This window comes from Mastigoproctus giganteus, chromosome 4 (assembly GCF_048544385.1).
Source record: "Mastigoproctus giganteus isolate SK-2022 chromosome 4, ASM4854438v1, whole genome shotgun sequence".
NCBI classification, from domain to species: Eukaryota; Metazoa; Arthropoda; class Arachnida; order Uropygi; family Thelyphonidae; genus Mastigoproctus; species Mastigoproctus giganteus.
The window spans coordinates 48851749-48866936 of record NC_143578.1 but is presented as its reverse complement, the minus strand read 5'-3'; the positions used below and the strand labels follow the sequence as shown (position 1 = coordinate 48866936).

At 34.1% G+C, this 15188-nt stretch overlaps 1 protein-coding gene across 1 annotated transcript in view; it reads left to right on the top strand.

Moving 5' to 3' along the window:
- LOC150086703 (protein amalgam-like) overlaps positions 1 to 9850 on the top strand; it is a 207848-nt gene extending 197998 nt beyond the window's left edge. Inside the window, exons 8-9 of the mRNA XM_090371532.1 lie at positions 5231 to 5398; positions 8949 to 9850. Of these exons, the coding sequence (XP_090227658.1) occupies positions 5231 to 5398; positions 8949 to 9175 (395 nt within the window). The 3' untranslated portion in view covers positions 9176 to 9850. The remainder of the gene's footprint in view (positions 1 to 5230; positions 5399 to 8948) is intronic.
- The last annotated feature ends 5338 nt before the right edge of the window (positions 9851 to 15188 follow it).

Sequence of the window (15188 nt, the reverse complement as noted above, 5' to 3'; positions counted from 1 at the left end):
TCATCATCCAGAAAAAGAAAAAAGAACAACGCCGCCCGACTGATAATTCTTTCATTTCTGCGCGCGGCATCTCCGTGTTTGAAGTGATAAAGTTTTCTTTGCCAAATAAACGCGCCGACGAAACAGACAATTGAGGGACGCCCGATCAATTCTGAAGGAATAGTTTTCGATCTCGGGCGTCACTGGAAATTTATATCCCGTCACGAAACGGGGATTCCGTAATAGGCAACTTACTTATCTCTCGTCCTTCTCTCGATATCCACTGTCTTATCCCCTCCCCCCGTTCCTTTCTCGTTTCTTATCGCTGCCGAGCCGAACGCAGTAATAGGGAGGAGTTCTCGTCCATCTGTTGCTATCAACCGATAGGGCGGCGCGTTTCCACCCGGCGTGCTGCTCCACCCCAAGGGGGGGGGGAGAGGAATAAGTGCGTGAAACAATCCGCACGGAATATTCGTGCAAATCCCGGAGATCGGACGCAACATTAACGGAATAAAAAGGCCGTTTTTTTAAGCTAATCCGGAAGGGATGTCAGGCGCGCGACAGTACACATCGCACAAAACATTGACAGACGCACGTGAGCGCGAAATGTCATCTTTCAAACGCCTTCAATGATGTGTTCCTGAACAGGTTCATCGTTCAGTATCATTTAAACACGACAGCAACAAACTCACATCTGCCCCAACCCCCCTCCTCTCTCTCTCACTCTGTTCTTCTGACTCTTTTTCCTCTCTTCCACTTTTCTTCCTTCCCCCCTTTCCATTTCATTTGTTCATTACTTGCCTCTATTTTTTCTCTCTCTCTCTTTCTCTCTCTTTGAAATTCTTTCGTTCTTTTCAGTTTTCTTTTTTGCCCATCTTCATCATTCTCTATTTCCCGGCCCATTTCTTTCCTTTTCTTCTTCTTCTTCTCTCTCTCTCATTATCGCTCTTCTCCTCTCTCTCTTTCGTCCACTTTTTTCGCTCTCTCGCTCTTTTCGTCTCTCTTTCACTTTTTCTTAGTCTCGTCTCATCTCCAACTTCTGTTTCTTTCTTCATTTTTTGTCTCTTTTTCTCCTTCTGACTCTCTTTCAATTTGATCTCCCGTTTTCCTCTTCATTCTCTCATTTTTTCCTTTATTATTTTCCATTTCTTTCCTCTCTCTGTAACTCGTTTTTCTGTTTCTCTCTTCAGTTTTATTTCTTTTTTCTTTTTACTCTTTCACTTTCCTTCTCTCTGTTTCTCTCTTACTCTGCCGTTTCACTTCTATCTCTCTTCTCTTCGTGCCTTCATTGTTTCTCTCTCTTCCCTTCTCTTCCTTCTTTCACTGTTTCTCAGTTTCCTCGTCATTCTTTCATTATTTCTCTCTTTGTCTCTCTCCTCTTTTTCTCTTCCTTCTTGTCTCTCTTCTTCATAACCAACTGTAAATTATATCTTCTCATCTCTCTCTCTTTCCTTCTCTCATTTTGCTTGTCTCTCCGCTTCTCCCTCATCCTTCCAATCTCTCTTTTCTACCACGTTTTCTTACTTTTCCTTTTTCCTTTCTTAAAAATCTCCCCCTCTCTATCTCTCCTTTCTTTCCTTTCTTCTTGTCCAGTCCATCCACATCGGCTATAAATGGTTTCAGCTATCTGGGTTCGAACCCTCTCCAAAGTGGGTTTGAACTCTGGCCCTGGTCTCACATCGTAACTGAGTTAGTTGATCTTGGCCGACAGTCCGATGATGTTTCCTCCTACGAACTCGAATTTTTGAATCCACTCGCAATTTACAAACGCAATCCACTAACTCTTCATAGACGTTTTTTGTTTTTTTTTCGTTAGTTGTTGGCGCATCTCTGTAGCCATAATGCACCTCCCAAATTTTTTGCATTTTACTCTGATCCAAGCACGAGGCGGGATTCGAACCCGCGACCTTTGGGTTGCCAGGTAGGCACTTTACCCACCTGGCCAGTCCGGTTGGCTCTCATAGACTTAGCTGCCTTTGCTGTGATGCCTAACAAACCTAATCTCCCTTGTTGAAGATAATAAAGCACTCAAAACCTACGTTGGTTTAATTGTGTTTATTTCCCAATTGGAAATATGAACACAATGGTGTCAAACGTTTCGTGGTATTTTCTTACCACTTCTTCAGTGGCAATATGTACACAATGGAGTCAAACGTTTCGTGATATTTTCTTACCACTTCTTCAGTGGCAATATGTACACAATGGAGTCAAACGTTTCGTGGTATTTTCTTACCACTTCTTCAGTGGCAATATGTACACAATGGCCAAATACGGAGGATGCGGAAAGGTCATTCAGGGAATGACCACCGCATATCCCGGAGCAATATGGCCTTAGTTGCTAATGCTCCTAAAAACCAAATAACAAACAAACATATGTACACAATGGAGTCAAACGTTTCGTGATATTTTCTTACCACTTCTTCAGTGGCAATATGTACCCAATGGAGTCAAACGTTTCGTGGTATTTTCTTACCACTTCTTCAGTGACAATATGTACACAATGGAGTCAAACGTTTCGTGATATTTTCTTACCACTTCTTCAGTGGCAATATGTACACAATGAAGTCAAACGTTTCGTGGTATTTTCTGACCACTTCTTCAGTGGCAATATGTACACAATGGAGTCAAACGTTTCGTAGTATTTTCCTACCACTTCTTCTTTATATAAGTAAATGATAATAATACGTAATCTCTTACCAGCTGTCTTTGCAATATAACCGCCATCACAAAAAAGTCACTTTGGTCACAAGGATTACCTAATCATCCTTCCTCATTCTTTCTCTCCATTTTACCTCGCTCTTTCTATTTTTCATTCTATTTACTGTCTGCAGTCCTCCGTGACAGTACAGAGGGTTCGAATCCCGATAGGTGAAAGTCACTTCAGTTGTGGCTGTAGTTAGCCCATCTGAACAGGAGGAAGAGGCGTTTTTTCCCGAAGAGTTATTCTGGATTTTCATCCCAACCAGAATCTAAACAGCTCTATGAACACACACTGAAATAAACGTAATATTCGTACACGATGAAGACCACATGAGCCTGCGCACTACGATCAAAGTTCGATGCAACAAGAAACGCCTTCACAAATTCCTGTTTTTTCAATCTTCCCAAAATTCCAAGCGAAAAGATATCAGGACAGTTGTGCGAAGAATCTCATTTAAAAAATCCTTAAAACAGCTGCATCCCCCCCAACCCCAACCCTTACCCCTTCGTTCGTTCCCCCCATAATTTTACACGCTTTATGTCCTTTGTGCCCTTTCCAGAAAAAAAAAAAAAAACATTAAAAATTGTGACGTTAAATTTTAATTGGAAGTTTTTTCACTCTGATGAAGACTGTAAATGAGAACATTCGAAACGTTGCTGAGAATTCCTTAAGGCTTTTGCTGAAAATGTTTTTGAAAGGATGAACATAAAGCTTCTACGTTGAGCGTTCGTTTAGTCAGGAGACAGGAGACCCAGGACATTGCTACTCATGGACTAGTATTCCTTGCATATCTTTAAGACAGCTTGGGGACTGATGGCCTCATTGGCTGCATTTCTGTCTTTCCTCACCTGAGTCATGGAAAGAAACGTTAATCGAAATGTTTTTAAGAAATATTAGGCGTTTGTTGTTTTTAACTCTGATGAAAGTTTCACAATCGAAACGTTGTGAAGAATTTCTTATGGCTATTACTTTTTTTAGCTCTTATGAAAGCTTTTATGGAAATAATCGAAACGTTGCGAAGAATTCCTTATGGCTATTGCCTTTTTTTTTTTAGCTCTGATGAAAGCTTTAATGGGAATAATCGAAACGTTGTTAAGAATTCCTTAGGGTGTATTGTTAGGCGCCTCCGTAGCGAGGTGGGAAGGAGCAGCAGTGCGTAGCACACGCTTCTTGATTAAACCGGGGTTCGAGCCCGTCACCACCAAATACGGTAAAGGTCTGGGAATGACCCCCGCATATCCCGGAGCAATATGGCCTTAGTTGCTAATGCTCCTAAAAACCAAATCACAACACACAGGGTGTATTGCTGTTTTTAACTCTGATGAAAGGTTTAGTTTCGATTGAAAACAACCGAAACGCTGTTAAAAATTCTTAAGGGGGTTGCTGTTTTTAAAGTTTTAATGAGAATAATTGAAATGTTAATAATTCTGATGGATTTGCTGGTGAAGCTCTGGTGAAGGTTTTAATGGGAACGATCGAAACGTTAAGAATTTTTTTTTGGAACTTGTTTTTAAGTCTCATGAAAGTTTTAATAACAATTGGAACGTTATTAAGAATTCCTTATACGGCTTGCTGTTTTTTGTTTCAATGAGATCGGTTGAAATATTGTCAATTCTTTATGGACTTGTTTATAACTCTGATGAAGATCTGAATGAGAAAAAATCGAAACGTTATTAAGAATTCCTTAGAGGATTCGCTGATTTTTTTAAACTTTGATGAAGGTTTAAAGTTTTAACGAGAACAATTGAAAACTTAGAATTCTTTATGGATATTGCTGAATTTAACCCTGATGAAGGTTTTCATAACAACATTCGAAACGTTCTTGATGATTCTTCAGAAATATTGCTATTTTAACTCTGATGGTTTCGATTTCTCTCATTAATCATTCGATTAATGAGCGAAATTGAAACGCTATTAAGAATTCTTTCGGAGGGGACGGGAGTGTTGTTTATAAATTTTTAATGAGAACAAGTTATACGTCGTTAATAATTAATTCCTGAGACATTTGCTGTTTTTATCTCTGATGTTTTAACGAGAACAATTAAGAAATTAAAATTAGGGATTTTGCTGTGTTTAACTCTGATGAAGGTTTTCATGAGAACATTCAAAACGTTCTTAATGATTCTCTACATATTTTGTTAGTCTGTCTGGGTTTTGTTGATGGGTTTTGTTGAGTGAAATCGACACGTTATTAAGAATTATTGAGTGGTTTGTGTTTTTTAGTTTTTAATGTAAACAATTGAAACGCTATTAATAAATTCGTTAGGAAGTTTCTGTTTTAAATTCTGATGAGAGAAATATAATCGTTATTAAGAATTATTGATGGGTTTAATTGTATTTTTAAGTTTTAATCAGGACAATTGAAATGCTATTAATAAATTCGTGAGGAGGTTCATGTTTTTTTAACTCTGATGAAGGTTTTAATGAAAGAAATCTAAACGTTATTAAGAATTCCTTAGAGATTTTGCTGTTTTTAACTCTGATAAATATTCTAATGAGAACAGACGGAACGCAATTGTAATTACTGTTTCTTTTTTTCTTTTTGTCTAGCTCTTCCCTATCCTCCATTAATATCTGTAACTAGTCCAGAGCCAGGGATTCTAGTGATCGCAGTACTTCAAGCGATGGAGAATAAACCCGAAGTCCTAGGATACAAAGTACAGTACAGGTTATCCACACAAACATCGACAGAAAATCAGTACGAAGAATTTGAAGGAGGTGAGTACACCCTCCCCCTGTTTTTTCTACACACCTTTACGTTTTCTCGCGTCTAGTAAGGGCACGCGAATAGCTTTGCTAATCGCCTCTAAGACTAACGAAAACATAGAAGACAAACCAAATTACCTTAAGACTAATAAGATGGGCAACTCCTATTATCTAACTCTTTGGATTGTGATAGTCTTCAGCGATGCAGCAGACCGTGGTGATTTAGCCGACCTAACAGCGGCTGCTTTAATTTTCCCTTGTTCGTCTTTTGATTACACCGGCAAAGCTAATCTTTAAGTCATTGCTACAGGTTCCCACTCAGAGAATACAATTGGTGGTTTTGCGATGCTCAGAAGTTGCTACAACGAATCCAGGGCCGCTCCCCGAGGATCGAGGAAAGGCACAGATTGTTTGCATGTCTTGATCATCTACGAAATATTTTAAATCTCTTTTTTTTTCTTCTTCTTCTTCTTCTTTTCCTTCGAATAATTCTAAGACAATGCATTCTCGTTCGTTAAGACATGCGAAGCATGGATTCCAATCATGGAAACCGTCCGATGCAGACGGATATGCAAGGATGGAAATTTCCCCTCAGAATCATATCTGATGTTATAGGAGATGACATGCCATCGCATGGGAGCCCAAATACATTACCTTGTTTAATCTGTCATGAGATTCTAAACAGGACGCTCTCTTCCAATCTTTTTTTGCGAGAAGAATGAAAAGATGAGCTGGTATCAGGTTAGGAGAGGGGGCACACCAAAATTTTGATTTTTTCCCCTCTTAACTGTGTCTCCTTGAAGTTTTACTATAGCGACTTTGCATGTTAGAATATTATAATGATTGAAGGATGGTGATAATTTGTTACTTATATTGTGCTCTGGTATAATACAATACTGGTAACATACAGGAAACTTACCGTGTTTGTTTTATTTTGTCAAGGTCTGTATTTTTCTGTAATATATGTTTAATGAAAATAATTGCCTTCCAAAGATAACATTAAAGATGGTTTTCAATTACCAAGAGTGCAATTCGCTTTGTAAATTGTGTGATCTTAGTCTGGTTCTCATATTTTTGAAAGCCAGTGTACGTTTAACATTTATTAACCTTGTTATACAAAGCATGTGGCGGGTATTGGTCCGTGTGGTAAGGGAAAAAAAGAGGAAACAAACTCTAATATCGTGACCAATAGTGAAACACGACAGATGTTTATACACTGATCTGTCATAATATTAGAGGACATATCAGCATCTAATATCCGCTTCTCGTTATAAAATATCCCCACCGAAACACTGACTTAATAAATTGGTGAGGTAGTGTAGTTATTAAACAGAACAGCGCGCAGGACAAACGAATACAAAACCTTTATAAAATAATATTTTCTTTTATTCGAAATATCGTACAGTTTCTTCGAAAGGCCTGCTGAAACAATACATCAAGGGGGGAGGGGGGGTCGTCCATTCCCCCCTATTTGAATAACTCACAGTTTTCAATTTCCCTTGGGATTACTGGAGTAGTTTCTCTTTAAACAAAATAAGCATTAACAACACTTCTCATTGTCGGTAATTACATCTAAATACCTGACGACGTAATGGGTCGTGTCGGGGCCGGATGCACGAAAGGGGTTAGCAAAAGTACTTCATTATTCTAATGACCAAATCGAATATTCATACATCTTTGTCTTGGCACAAGTAACTTCCCTATAATTAACCTCCTTTCGGAGTTCATTAAAATTATGCGTTAATTCTTCTTCTCCGACTATCCCCTCGAACGCTGCAGCTATTTATGAACCGTACACAAATTACAAATGGCATTTTTAGACACCGTACACCAATTGCGCGTTGAACAACCCTTAAAAACACATCAACAAACTTGTTTACAACTATAAAGTACACTTTCTTACCAAAATATTAGTTAAACTGACACCCCCATATATTGGCAAACCCCCTGTAGAATTTTAAATAGAACAGTCCATCACTTAGTAACGTAAATCACACAAAAATTTATATACAGATTCAACTTTTCGTTACGTCAGACTAGAAAAACCGCCCTCGATCGCCCTCTGTGTCAACGACACAGCAAACGAATGTATATAAAGTATTGTTTAGCGCAATAGTTAATTTAACTTTCGCAACAATAGTTACATTTCGCAACAGTACTTAACTTTCGCAACAATGCACAGCTCATGACCATTGTTGCGTTCATTGTTGGCAGCAGGGCTTCACAGCAGAAGTTGATTTGCGTGTTTCCAAGTTTGAATTCGTGTACTGGAAGCAGGTGTCTCTATTTTTATCTATACAGCGCCCATGTAACCCGGGCATAAATTTCTTTTTTGTTTTATGATAGCTATATTTTCTCTTTTTATCTTTCACTGCACTCCCATCAATATTCGAGCTCGGGTGTTCCCGTGAATCGTATTATTTAGGAATTTATACATAGTAAACACATCTACTGCCTGTTTATGCCAAAAGAGAAATTCTTATGGATATTATTATAAAACCAACTATTTATATGAATACAAAAATAGCCTCGTGTTCAGCCTTCCTTAAAACTTATTTCATGCAAACGATACATACAGAGCTTTCCAAATAAGTAAGTAGTCCTGAACATAGATGAGATTCGTTTATATCCGATTTTATGTACAAAGTAGAGGAGGAAATGTTTTATGGTTGCGTATCCCTCCCCCTCCTCCCAAAAAAATGTGTTTTCTATGACAGATCGCAAAGTGGATCTCAAAACTCTTCCAGCAAAAAAAAATTATATCTTTGAGTAGAAGGATGTGGCCAAAGTTAACACACGAGATCCCAGTCAGAGCGCCACCTGGATGTTTACATAAAATGTATACAGTTTACACTTAAAAGAACTTTCTAGAGTCTACTTATATAAATAATTGATTCGTTTATATTTATCCAAGGGTCCAAAGTTTGAACCTTGTGGGACTCCTGTTTGCATCGTAGTATATATATACAGGATAGTTGTTTTCTGACAGCAACATAATAATCACATATAATGGATTACATAATCCATGTAATCGATTATATGTGACATTCTGGCCCCTTTTTTATTTCCAAAAAGTTGTATGACCTTCTTCTTCTTCAAACCCTGTTGTTATCTTCAAGGAATTTATTAAATTGTATTTTATCTTGATATTCCATGAAAATATAAATCTAGTAATAACATCTAGGCCAGGGAATGAGATGATATTGATTTGGCATATTATAAGTTTCAGATCAACATATCCCAACTACAATCATTACTAATGATTACTACAATTTTGGCGTTTAGCCAATTATTTTCAAACAATGTCTGCTGCATGTTTTGGCACACTGCCAATTGTGGTGAAATCCGGTATTTGTTAAAAATTTATACAAGTAAATTAGACTTCTCATTCGCTCAGTCGATAAAAATGTAAAAAATAAGTTAAATTAATTAATAATATAATACAATTATATTTTTTATAATAATATTTTTATAATAGCAACAAAAAGCCATGGGGAATTCGTACATCGAAATATTAATTTATTATTATTATTATTTATTTATTTTTAATTTTTTTTTTCAGTTAATCGCTTGGTGGTAACAGAGCTAAATCTAGGCAGCGAATACGTAGTTCGAGTGGCAGCTAGGAACATGCTGGGCTATGGAAATTATTCAGAAGAAGTGAGTTGCACTACCAAAGAATTAGTGCCTGAAACTGTTAGGGACAGTAGTGCCAACGGGACAAGTTTTTCCACGCAAGCAACTCTTGTTCTAAGTGTCACCTTACTGTTGGTAGTAAGTATAATGTGAACCAGCGTGCTTTTTAATCTGTCCACAGAGAGACCAAACAGAATCCAAAAAGATCACGTGATCTGGGGAATGCCTGTATGTGTGTGTGTGATGATTGTTTCTGAACCATCTTTGCAAAAGACTGTGTCTTTATAGAAAGAACGGTTCAAGAAGGGATATTTTCTTCAACACTCATCAATCCCCAGTTCCCCCCCACCCCTCACTAAACGAAGATCGAGTGAGTGGACTTTCTTTCAAGCTACACCGATAGATCGAACTAAAGTATCATTTGTTTTGTTATTTTGGTTATTTCTATGCTAATCTAGAATTCTTACAGCGTAAAGGACATCCTGTATGAAGAGTTCTGATCATGTCGGAGGGTGGTTAAGATTTTTACAAACATATGTGTGAATGTTTCGAAACTTTGCTACTCGCCCTTCTGTGTCCTTAAATTTCTCTCTGATAATTAGCCAAACATATGTTCGAGTGTGCCTAGCTATTTTTCTACACGATACTGAAGGACACGCTTACACTCTTTCTGAGTTTACAGGGTAAGGCTTGAAGGTCATGCAGAACATCGCTGGAGAAAAAGGGATGGTTATTACCAATGTATAATTTTATGTCCGCGAGAGGAATCACTTGAAAACGTGAGCCTAGCTTATTAATCGGGGGTGCATTAGCTAACTGATGATATAATCGAAATGAAAAATAACGCGTTTTCTTTAAGTTTAGCTTTCTGCTGAGGTCCAAGTTATTAAATGGAAAAACCGAATTAAAAAATTACCTGAAAAAATTATATATTTTAATCAACGTTTTAACTATATATTAAAATCTAAATATACTACCTAAGTGTTCTAATGAAGGTAATCTGAACTGGTCGAGAATGGCCGATTGAGAGTGCAGGTAGAGAATTCGGCACGCCGCGTGTTGGAACCTCCACGACGTCAGTAAATATGTGATCTCTTGTTAACAGTGAGTACCCAAATAGGCTGATGTAAATCGATTGGGTTGCTGTTCCTCTTTTCCCTTTAGGGCTGGAGGGTGTAAACAGAAAATGTATTTATTTTTATTTATTTAACTATAAATCACTATAAAATGTTACATATGTAATAAATTATTTGGGCGCAAGATGGCACTGCCTACTCAACGTTGATATGAGTGATAGTTAATGTAATGTTCATATTTATGTAATTTTTTTTTTAAATATTTTATATTTATAATATAATTTTTATAATATTTTTAAAGGTTATCTGAATATAAGTTGCACTTCAAGACTGATTTTACGATGTAGAAAAAAAATTTACTATATTGATTAATAATTGGTCGATAGATGGCGCTACACTTTCTATCAAATAGCTGTTGCTTTTGCTGTTCCAACTTCTGAGATGTTCATTCTATGCAAATATTATGGAGAGCTTTTATAAGTACCCTCAAAAATTGTTTAATGGAGTGATCATGATAATTTTATAATTTTCTAATTTTATTTTCTGGTTAAGCAACATAAATGTGAGTTTAGCATGATTGTATTTCAATTGTACAATTTGTATATTCTGACTGTGGTGAGCTCATGAACAAATGTCTGTTAACCAAAAAGGCTCAAATGGTATTAAATTGAAGTATTTAGTATGAGAGACAGAAAATAAAGACTGGCAAAAATACTATTTTTACAGCCATCACTTGGATAATGCAATATTCTTAATAATTTATTTAATTAATTATTAATTAAAATATTTTTAATTAATATGTCATTTGGAAAGAAATATTGGCATTTATTTATAAATAATTAACTTGTATGATATTTAATTATAACTGCTTATAATTCGTGATACAATTAGTTTTATATAAAATAAATGTTATAAACAGGTTTTAATAAATAACCAAGTTGATTATAAAATACGTAATTCGCTTTAACAGAATTTTGGATAATTTCTATAAAACATTTTTTTTTAGAAATTGCTATTTAAAGTTTAATTATATTTTTACTTAATTATTTAATAAAAAAGATTTAGTTAAAATAATTCAAATAGTATTCGGTTGATTTTTATTTATAAATATTTCATTTAACGATATGAAATTTATTGTATCAATTTCTTATAATTTATAATGCAATAAGTTTTAAATTAAATATGTTAGAAATAAACCTTATAAACTAGTTATTTTATAAATAACTAAATTGGTTATAAAATACGTATTTTAATAAATACTTTAATGAATAGGATAATGAATAGTTTAATATAAAATATTTTAATAAAATATTGTTATTCTAAATTTAATTATTTTTTTATTTAAGAAGTTATTTTATTATAATGTTTTAATTAAAATAATTAAGGTTTAACTTGCTGCATATATTATTTACACTAATATTGTATTATGATAAAATAACTGAGGGATAGATTTAAAAGTTTATAAAATAAATTAGAAACTTGTAATATTTAAACTTTTATTAAATATTTTATCATATAATATGTAAGGAATTTTGAAATTATTTAAATATAAGTATAAATATAATTATATAAATATAATTATAAATATAATTATTTAAATATAATTTAAGGGTTATTATTTAATGATTTTTATAGAATGAAAAGTTCAATTTTACAAATACTGTAAAATTATATTTTAGAGTTTTATATAGTTATAATAATTAAAATTTTTTTTTAAATAGTTTAATTTTGTTGAAGTGCAATGTAATATTAGAAAAGATGTAATTTTTGGTACTTTTGAATATATCAAGTTTATTAAATTAATGCAACTTAATTCAGATACGAAATTAAAATTTTAAAAAGTATTCTGAAGAAATGATTTAAAGAATATATGTGATCAATATTTTGGAGTGAATTAGCATCTCGATTTTTTAACAAAAAATAAATAAAATATTATCCAAGCAGTATTGCGATTTAGAACGTTTTATGTGGAAGCTATCTGATCTCTTTCAATTTATATATCTTGGTTAGTATGCTTAGTATCATCCAAAGAAGAAATACTTTGTATAACTTCTGACTTCTAACATTGAAGGCCACGGTTATATTTGTGAACCAGAATATGATGAAAATAATAATATATAGCAAACTATTATTTTCTCTGCTGTGATACGAATGTTTCGAATCCCGAATTTGCTGACTACGATTTAAAGTAGTGCGTGTGAATACTACAAAATTGTAGTATATAATACATGTTATTAAACTCATACTTCTAATAATAAGTCTTTGGGTAATTGGTCTATGGTTTTAACTGAAGAATGTAAAGTTTGTAAATGTCAGCCAAACAGCGATGCTTTTCTCTGTTTATGGTGTTATGCTAACTGCATATTATCTTTGCAGGTGTGGCTAAGGTGTACATTAAACAAGTGATTGAATCTGAGATTCTGTAACACTGTCAATGTATCTTTGTATTATAAAATAAATGCATTGAAGTTTTTTATCCTTGTGTCTTTCTTTACCAATTATAAACGTAACGCGAAGCTTTCGAACTATGCGAGTATCGCCCGAGTCAGTCGAAAACTGACTGGGGCGATCACAAATAGAATAGTTTTGATATTCAAATATCCAGAAAATGTTATTTGGCATGCGAATAATCTTGCTAATGCAACATCGGGTTGAAAAGACTGTAAACTGAGAATTTATTTATCGGATGAAACCTGAACCGGAACTTATTCTGTTATGAATCATCCGATGCTTTAGCAGATAATGAGAGAACATTATCACTAATTTACTTGCTGATACGATGAATCCCTATTGGGTTATATTTTTAATAAACTCTCTCTCAAAAGGTGTTTAAATTTGCTTTAATATTCGGCCCTGTTCACATTGTTTGATCTTTATCGGTATGTTGGGATGTCATCCGACTAATTACAATGTTAAGTTATATATATTACGTCCACACAACCTCTTCAAATTTATGAACTATTTCTAACCTATCTAGATATAAACATTTTACTTATATAAAAGAAACTATCGGAATGGAGAAGTCCATGTTGTCATGGTTACGCTATTTGGCTCTAAAAAAAAAAAAAATTGGCGGCATATTCGAACCGTAAATTATAAATGGTATCGATCGCCATGACCTTACTAACTGTGGGGTTGTAGAAAATTTATAAAAACAAAAAGACTTTTGAGACCATGCAAACAAAAATGTTTTATGTATGTCCGTAAGGAAGGGAGATGTGGGTAATACAATCCCTAATTCTTTTCTAAATTCTCTCATTCTCTGCCTCATTAGGATTTCCAATTAACCATCCAAATTACTCCAGCAGCCCATGTCATCTTGTATTTATTCACCACTTAATATATTATGTTTGAGTACACTTTTATTTCTCTAAGAAATATGTCCTCGTGAGTGCTTGGAGGCTGCACAAACCACGTCATGGAAACTTGAACAGAAAATAGATTTATTCTTTTTTTTTTTTTGTGTGTCCAATGATTTATCGGAATTTCTAATTAAAGTATTTACTAAAAAAACTTGTAACACTCCGCTGAACTTCTTGCGGTTTTGTTTTATTATATTAGCTTAATGAAAAAATACCGCTCATTTCTCAACATTTACATCCGGCTCTCTCTCTCTCTCTCTCTGTCGCTTTCTTTCTCTGGATGCATGGGCATTAAATTAATATCCTTCGTATTAAACACTATGACTGACTTTTCGCTTTGAACTGCAAACAATATCTTTAAAAAAAATGCCTTTTGAGTTTCTTAAGAGCAGTCGCCTTTGCTTTAATAAGACATAATCACTTTTAAAAAGCGCGTCTGATAATAAAAAACAGAAAATCAATTCCCAAGGGGAAGAAATTTGGTTTTTATAAGGCACGAACTTTACTGTTCTACAATAATTGCAGCAATTAAAACAGATCTTGGATTACATGACGTTTAGGTAATTTGATTGTTATCTTCGTCAAGTGTACATAACTCTTGTGTATGGTTTGGCGTTGTAACAGTTCACGCTTTTGATTGTATAAAGAAAAATTTGCTAAATTCGCTACTGAAAAGCTTATCAAAATTAAATTTAACAATAGAATTGAAAATTTTAAATTCTAAAACCGAATTTGAACTTTTAAATTTAAAAAAAAATTAAATTCCTTGAAAGACTTCTTTAAATCGAATTTAAATTCTAAAACGGAATTTGAACTTTTAAATTAAAAAAAAATCAAATTCCTTGAAAGACTTCTTTAAATCGAATTTAAATTCTAAAACGGAATTTGAACTTTTAAATTTGAAAAAAAATTAAATTCCTTGAAAGACTTCTTTAAATCGAATTTAAATTCTAAAACGGAATTTGAACTTTTAAATTAAAAAAAAATTAAATTCCTTGAAAGACTTCTTTAAATCGAATTTAAATTCTAAAACAGAATTTGAACTTTTAAATTTTAAAAAAATTAAATTCCTTGAAAAAAATTAATTCCTTAATTAATTCTTTAAATCGAATTTAAATTCTAAAACGGAATTTGAACTTTTAAATTAAAAAAAAAATTAACTGAATTTTCAATTTAAAATGTCACTTTTAAATTATATTAACGCGGGACGTATTATTTAGATTTATTTATTCCAAAAAAATGGCGGCCATATTGTCCAAATGTTTATGACAGTATTTTATGTCTATTTCATTCGTTGCCATGGTGACGTTGCTATGAAACCGTAGCTAGGCAACCACTGCAGCAGCTAGTCTCTTTCTGAGTTTCTAATATTTATGTGTGAGTTTCTAATGTTTAGAATTTCCTATGGCAGAAAAAAGAAGATGGCCGCTTCACTTCCCCAGATAATGGTTTATTCACTCGATACATTTATTCACTTGTTACTTCGTACATTAGCTCTTCTGCAATAATCAGTTCCCAGACATGCACATTCCCTTGTGATAGCGCATCAAGTTCCAACAGGCACAAGGAGAAAGTTTTCAAAGAACACAAAATAGTATGTAATTCTCGAGACGAGCAAATTGGATAAAATGCATTTAGCCGTAGCGTCTTCTTACCCCTCGCCCTCCTCTCCGCTTTCCCCCATGAAAAGATTTTCGCGAAAACCTGTCACCACTTTCAGTAATTAGT